Below are 8,334 nucleotides of genomic sequence, written 5' to 3' on the forward strand. Positions count from 1 at the left end.
GTTTTGTTTTTTTGAATGTCCAGAGGACCAGATTTAACTTTTTTAGACAGTAAAATATAGTTATAAAAGGTCCTTCTGTTGTACCGTTTTTATGGTCATTTTGAACATGTTGGACTTATCCTCTTTCCTTTATCTACAGCATTCGTTCGTCCAACACAAACCAGGTGAACAAGTTGACCATGGTCTCCAAAGAGTCGGCTATTCACGCTGAGGGGGGCTGCAGCAATGACCCGTCAGAGGAATTTATGGGGTCCAGACATATGGAGGACAATGAGCCAGATGCGGTCCAATACAGCTACTCGTTCTTTCACTTCATGCTCTTCCTAGCTTCCCTCTACATCATGATGACACTTACTAACTGGTACAGGTCAGGTGCCACACCCCCAAGTTCTGCATTAATATATTAGACTGATATGTGATGTAGATTAAGCAACAGAATGTGTGAGAGCTCTATGATTACAAGCTGTATGCTGATGTTCTCCTTCACTGAGGGATGTGGATAGAGAAAGTTTGTTGCTTTGGAGATGAGGGTGTTTCTGGACAGGAATTGAAAAGGGAATGTAAGTGAACCTTAATGTTTTTGATGCAAGATATTCAAGTGCTCCTCCCTGAATCACCTCCTTATTGTGGTGGAGGAGTTTCCATGCCTGAATGATCTAGGAGCTATGCTGTCTGGTGCAATTTTAATTGCCCCTGGTAGGGTTTCCCAAGGCAGTTTGGTTACAGGTGACAGGCCAGATGAAGAGTGATACAGAAGACATTAATGGACAAACAATATCAAGGAACTCAGTGTCCCTTGCCCGGACCTGAGTTATTGGGGCCCCTTCCTGGAGCCAGGCTTGGGGGAGGGGCTTGTTGGTGGGCACCTGGTGACCGAGTCTTTACCCATGAGGCCTGGTTGGGTTCAGCCCAAAGAAAAACATGGGTTTGCCTTCCTGTGGGCCCACCATCTGAAGGAGGGGCCATACAAGTTGGGTGCATGATTCCACAGGCAGTGGCCGAAGACAGGGACTTTGGCGCTCTGACACTAGCTTACCAAAACTGACTCTTGGGACGTGGAATGTAACCTCTCTGGTGGGGAAGGAGCCTGAGCTTGTGCGTGAGGTTTAGAGGTACCAACTAGATATAGTTGGGCCCAACTCGATACACAGCATGGACTCCGAAACAAATCTCCATGAGAGGGGCTGGACTTTATTCCACTCTGGAGTTGCCCATGGTGAGTGGTGCTGAGCTGGTGTGGGTCTATTTTTGGCCCCCCAACTTGGTGCCTGTGTTTTGGAGTTTTCTCCAGTAGATGAGAGGGTGGTTTCCCTTCACCTTCGGGTGGAGGGATGGACTCTGTCTGCTATTTGGGCCTACACACCAAACAGCAGTTCAGAGTATCCAGCCTTCTTAGAGTCCTTGACGAGGATGCTGGAAGGTGCACCAGCGGGGGATTCCTTTATTGTGCTGGGGGAACTTCATTGCACACGTAGGTAATGACAGTGTGACCTGGAGGGGTGTGATTGGGACGAATTGCCTCTCTGATCTGAACTAGAGCGGTGTTCTGTTGTTGGACTTCTGTGCTAGTCATAGTTTGTCCATCATGTACACCATGTTAGAACATAAGGGTGTCCATAAGTGCACTTGGCACCAGGACGCCCTAGGTCATAGTTTGATGATTGACTTTGTAGTTGTGTCATCTGATTTGCGGCCATTTGCTTTGGACACTCAGGTGAAGAGAGGAGCTAAGCTGTCCACTGATCACCACCTGATAGTGAGTTGGATCAGATGGCAAGGGAAGATGCTGGACAGACCCAGTAGACCCAAATGTGTAGTGAGGGTTTACTAGGAATGCCTGACAGAATAACCTGTCAGAAATATCTTCAATTCTCCTCCAGGAGAGCTTTAACTGCATCCCAGCTGAGGTGGGGGACAGTGAGTCCAAGTGCCATGCGTGGAAGCATGTCAATTGTTGAAGTAGCTGCCTTGAGCTGTGGCAAGGTTGTCTGTGCTTCTTGTGGTGATTATCCTCAAACTTGGTGGTGGACACCATGTGGTGGGGAAGCTGTCAAGCTGAAGAAGGAGTCCTATTGGGTCTTGTTGGCTGGTTGGACTCCAGAGGCATCTGAGGAGTACCGGAGAGCCAAACGGTCCGCAGCAATGGCCGTTGCTGAGACAAAATCTTGGATGAGGGATGAGTTTGGTGAGACCTAGGATAAAGTCTCTCGGTCAGCTCCAAGGAGATTCTGTCAAACCATCAAGCAGCTGAGGAGAGGAAAACAGCGCTTTACTAACACTTAAAAGTTTATGCTCAATAATCTAGGTAAAAATCTAACAATGTTCAGTCATGTCATCTGGACTTTTTTTTTGTTGTATTTTTTGCTGTGATGTTTCATCCTTCATCCAAAGGACTTCTTCCATCTGAAGAGCTACCAAACATACTGGGTTCCACAAGCAGCATATTCCCATAGTGGGAAAAAACAGTTTGCTGGTGATAATATGGCCTCTGGGATCCACCCTCTCCCCCAACAACACCTCTGAGGTATCCGTGCCAAAGTGGTTCAAAACACCAAAATTCATGCTCAATAATTCAGGTAAAAATCCAAAAATGTTCAATCAGGTCTTTACTAACACTGTTTTCAGTGAAGGTGGGGTGCTATTGATCTCAACCAGTGATTTTATTTATTTATTAGGCCAGAGCAGCTAAGCGCTGCAAAGGCCTATTATGATCGCTTTGTTCAGGCCCGAGCTGCAATTTTTTCCGCCAAATGAATTGGCGTTTTGGGGGCCTTAACATATCCCAAAAGTCACCAAATTTGGCGGACGCATCAGGACTGGTGAAAAATTATGTATTTTAAGGACGTGGCGAAAATCGCAACAGAAACGGCTCAATAGCGCCACCTAGAAATTTTCAAAATACCCTCTGTATTAACCATAGTTTGTCATAGGAACATGAAATTTGGTACGCTTGTCCAATTTCCCAAGATGCACAGAAAACCCTCTGGCATCAACGTTGTACGATAAACAGGAAGGCGGCCATTTTGGAATGCCGGCCCAATTTTCATATATTTTGGGCAGTTTACAGCCTCCGCATTTGAAAGAACTCCTCCTAGGGATTTCTCAATCGGTTTCAAACTTGGCCATTTTGGTCAAAAGGCATGGGGGATGCAAAGTTAAAATGGTTCGTTTTGGAGCATGCTGAAGGGGCGGGGCCAGACCTCAAAGTTTGGCATCTCACCATGAAAAACGAAACACTATAACTTTCACATTGAAAGACCAAAATGCACGAAACTTGGCATGACTCATCCCTGTTGGATGCCTGGCGATCCACTGTGGTCATATTTTGATGTCATCAAAGCCCCGCCCCCTTGGAACAGGAAGTCTCTTTTTTAACTTGGAATGCTCCCTCTTTGACACCATTGACCTAATCAGGATGATAATGTGTTAGAAGACAGATAATATGGTCTGACTTGATTTAAAGCACAAATCGTTTTGGCTTGAGGATGTGGGCATGGCAGTGTGGCGAATCAAGAAGTGACGCCGTTGCAATACGTTTGGCTCTAAATTGCACAGATTTTAGCCGAGGTGCACCAAAATCACTATGATCGATCATTATCCGCTCCTTAAACAGGTAACCATGATAAGTAGCCAATAGCCTCCACAGTGCCCCCTACATTATTCCTACAGTTATAGGTCAGTGATACAACATCCGATCTGTACCAGATTTATTTTGCGTAATCAGTGAGGACTTTTAGACACATTGATATTGTGGTTTAACATATGACTCTAGTGCGCCCCCTAGATTATTCCAACGGTTAAATCTCAATGATACATCATCCTATCCGCACAAGATTTTTGGTGCGTAATCTGTGAGCATTTCTAGACACATTAGTATTGTTTAACATTTGACTCAAGTGTGCCCCCTAGATTATTCAAACTGTTATATCTCAATGATATATTATCCGATCTGGACCAGATTTTTGGTACGTGATCAGGGAGCACTTCTATATGCATTTGTGTTGTTATATACTATTTGACTCAAGTGCGCCCCCTAGATTATTCCAAAAGTTATATCTCAGTGATATATCATCTGATATGAGCCAGATTTTGGATGTGTCATTAGTGAACACTTCTAGACACATTGTTTTTTTTTTTTACTTTTGACTCAAGTGTGCCAACTAGATTATTCCAACAGTTATATCTCAGTGAAATATCATCCAATACGTACCAGATTTATTATGCGGGATCAGTGAGCACTTATAGACACATTGGTATTGTTCTTTAACATTTGACTCAAGTGCGTCCCATACATTATTTAATCAGTTATATCTCAGTGATATATCATCCAATCTGAACCAGAATTTTTGTGCATAATCAGTCACCACGTCTAGACACATTGATATTGTGGTTTAACATTGGACTCAAGTGCGCCCCCTAGATTATTCCAACCGTTATATCTCAGTGAAATATCATCAGATCTAGGCCCAATTTTGGGGACGTCATTAGTGAACACTTCTAAACACAATGGTATTGTTCTTTAACTTTTGACTCCAGTGCACCCTTAGATTATTCCAACAGTTATATCTCAGTGAACAATCATCAAATATGTAACAAGATTTTATATGCATGATCAGTGAGCACTTAGAGACACATTGATATTGTTCTTTAACATTGGACTCAAATATGCCACCTACATTATTCCAACAGTTATATCTCAGTGATACATCATCCAATCTGAACCTGAGTTTTTGGACTTCATCAGTGAGCACTTGTAGACACATTGGTATTGTTGATTCATAACATGACTTATGCCCAACCTAGTCAGAGCAAAAACTGTCGATTATTGGATGACACTTACAGCTTTGCACTGTGTAAGATATTAGACTGAAACTTTGTTCGCTAACTGTTGATTACCACACATGACATGTTGAAAAGCATAAAGGAAGTGCTTGTCAAACATTCGCAAAAAAACAGGAAGTCACCATAACTCCTTTCTGGAAGGTCAGATTTCACCTATACTTGTATGGCCTGAAGCTGGACAAGTAACAAAATGGACAGAAGGTGATGTCAAAGATTCGGGAATTGCGCCCCATGGTGAACGCGTGTGGGATTGGCATGAGAGCGTACATGATGGCGACTGGGTGGACTAGCTGGAGCTCCCACAGACACCATAAGGCCGGAGCGGCGCTTTGCTGTGAGGACCTCCAATGCTGCTTGCAGCTTTAATTTTTGTTGTGTTTTTTCAAATGTTGTTAATTTACACCTTAGGGTCACCGTAATTACGTTTATCCTACCCCCTCCCTTTCTGCTAATCTGAGGCCCTATTTACACTGACACGATGGGGGGGAATGTAGGTTTTTTTCGTATGTTAATTAGAGGAAAAGATTTGCGTTGACACGGTCGAATTTTGGGTTTACATGCATCCAGAGGATTCCCCCCCGCCAGGGCCAGATTAACACTTTGCTGTACCCTGGGCAACAATCTTCAAGGGCCCCATCATCACGACCCCAGAATCACCATAATCTGGCAAAATACAAAATAAATAACCATAATATACAGAAAATATACTTAAAATTCTAACTATCAAGTGTATTTTTATGTATAAAACTCCAAATGTTCATTGACATAAACCATCAAGACTGAATTAAGTTGAATGCACTTTGAACACCACATGATACCATATGTGTACTTGTTTAGTAATGTGTTGGCCACTGGTGTCAGAAGCATTTATAATGTGTGTGTGTGTGGGGGGGGGGGGGGACACACACTGATGGGGGGGTCTGGGGATTCTCCCCCAGAAAATTTTGAATAAAGTAGATGTAATTTCCTGCATCCTGGTGTATTTTAATGGTTGTTTAACATCTAGTTTTACCTACACAAGTAAACACTTGGAACTCCTTGGGATTCCCCTGGAGGAGCTGGTCCAAGTGGTTTGGGAGAGGGAAGTCTGGGCCTCCCCACTTAGGCTGCTACCCCCGTGGATGGATGGAAGTAAACACTTGATTCAGTAACTATTTTAGAGCTAATGACACAACAAGAAGTAACCTGACCAACAGCTGATTCAATAATTACAAATATTACATATTCAAAGGTGACGATTTGATGCCCACATTAAAACTAAACGACTGTAACTTAGTTGACTTCAAATGAAATAAGATTATCAATGAATGTTTGAGACAAAGGATTTATTGATTATAACAAAGATTCCTTCAAGAAACCTCCCAGTATAAATCATAAAACCAGTATGATTTCTGCTCATTCTAAATTTGTCAAATGGCCTAAATCTCCTAAAGTGAAGGAGAATCATTTTAAAATAATAAATAAGATATATCCTGTAGCCATGTTTCTTGAAATAAGATTTAAATTTGATGTTGATTTGTGTGCCCTTTGTAAATCAGAAGATGAATCCCTCTAGCATTTTTTTGTTCATGTCAATGCAAAGTCTTTGGTCAAACATAAGAAACTGGATTAATCTCAAACTTAACATTCCTTCTTTTCATGCTGATGACATTTTACTTTATGTGGATAACTGAAGCTCAGCTTTCTCTAATGCCATAAATATAGTTGTACTTATAACAAAGTATCACATTCACTGTAGTAAGAGGAGAAATAATAAGCCTTCCTTCCTGTTTGATGAAAGATTATAAATCATACTATTCTTCATTAAGTAGATTAAAAATCTGCAAAACTGCTAGAATCATCTCACAACAGATACAAACTTATTGTTTTAATTAAAACAATGTTTCTCAAGAAAAAAACCTGATGAGCTTATCAGCAGGTAAGCGGTGCTTACCTTCGGGATAAATTGAGGTTGTCGATTGGTCAGTTACTGACACGCCTTCTGAGTTAATTAACAGGTCACGCCGTCGAGGATCCGATTGAAAAAAACAACGAGAGCTGCAGCAGCCACGCTGGGAGGAGGCGGGGCTGCCCAAATGCAGCGCAGAGCTCCAAGTAAAGCAGGCGATAACCAGTTGTCCATATGGTTAATCCGGCCTTGCCCCCCCCCCACCCCACCCAACCCCGAATCTGCTGTAGTTACCATGCCGGGTCATTAGATGGCGCTGTGAATTTTGTACCTTCACCTAATGTGCATGCGTGCTGCCTCGGCACGTTGTTTTCCTCTGGGCTAACAACAGCTAACAACAACGTAACGACAAGTTAAAGCTGGATTTTGGATGAGAGTCAACAGATTTGATGCCAAGCGGGACCGCTTCATCTAACAGCTCCACACCGGTCGCTGAGTGGACCAGAACCGAGTCGACTATGTCGGACTTTACTCCGTGATAATCAGTAGCTGATTTACAGCAGGTAAATCAAACGTTCTTAATAATGTTTGCTTGTGTTTACTTCGGTTACAAAACAACCAACTGAGTTTTTATTTTTCCCTGAAAGAAGAAGAAGCTGTACTTCTACCAGGCGGACCGGTTCTGAACGAGGCTCGGCCCAGATGAACTGCAGGAGGACATGGAAGAGAGAGATGTTGGATGAACTATTTATTTAAAATTCCCCTCAGTTCTTTTATTCAGTCCATTCAAGTTCAGTTAAAGTGTTTTAATGGTGTGTTCAGTTTAATTATCAGTGTTTTTGTGACATACAGTTTGTGGTGTTGAATAAATAAATAAAAATTAAACCTGATGTCTTCATTTTCAATTTTAGTGTTCACGCTACATGCTTAGCATCATTTTAAATTTGAATTACATAATGTCCAGATAGCTTCATTTAGCTCAGAGCTTCATTATATCACTCACACTAACATAAATACTGTTTATTATTATTAAACTGTTATTATTTAGCACATTTATGTTATGGTGCAGCGCGACGTGTGCGCATGCCACGTTCTATAAACAGTGAGATTAGAACTGGATCAGATTGTGTCTCTTCCAACACAGATGTCGTTCACAGCACCTGGAATCTGACGTAGATTAACTAAGAGATTAAAAATATATTCCATCAGTCAAAGTTCTAAAAGCACTGTCCGCCGCCATGTTGATAGAAATATAGCGTCTGTCCTAGCGTGCCTCAGCACAAAGCCTCAGCAGGAGATGTTCACATTATCAGCGGGGGGTCAGTGAAAAACCTCCACTCTGGAAGGTGGGTTCAGAAACCTCTGGATTCAAAGAGGGGGGCCACTGGTGTTGTGTAAATGATCAGCAGAACCGCAGAGAGAAAGCTGCGGATGCACTCAAAATACGCTCCGTGTAAACGACCCCTGAGACTGTTAATGGCATTCTATTTTCTATCATAGGAAGTTTCTTTGTTTATCCATTATGTGTGTGTGTGTGTGTGTGTGTGTGTGCGTGCATGTGTGTGTGTGTGTGTGTGTGTGTGTGTGTGTGTGTGTGTGTGTGT

The 8,334-nt window shown here is 42.5% G+C and overlaps 1 protein-coding gene across 1 annotated transcript in view; it reads left to right on the forward strand.

The window, feature by feature from the left end:
- Positions 1–8,334, forward strand: part of LOC119412089 (serine incorporator 1-like) — a 125,204-nt gene that overhangs the window by 103,749 nt on the left and 13,121 nt on the right. Inside the window, exon 6 of the mRNA XM_037679065.1 lies at positions 140–367. Within this exon, the coding sequence (XP_037534993.1) occupies positions 140–367 (228 nt within the window). The remainder of the gene's footprint in view (positions 1–139; positions 368–8,334) is intronic.

The sequence above is a fragment of the Nematolebias whitei genome, chromosome 7 (genome assembly GCF_014905685.2).
Source record: "Nematolebias whitei isolate Nwh7 chromosome 7, NemWhi1, whole genome shotgun sequence".
NCBI classification, from domain to species: domain Eukaryota; kingdom Metazoa; phylum Chordata; class Actinopteri; order Cyprinodontiformes; family Rivulidae; genus Nematolebias; species Nematolebias whitei.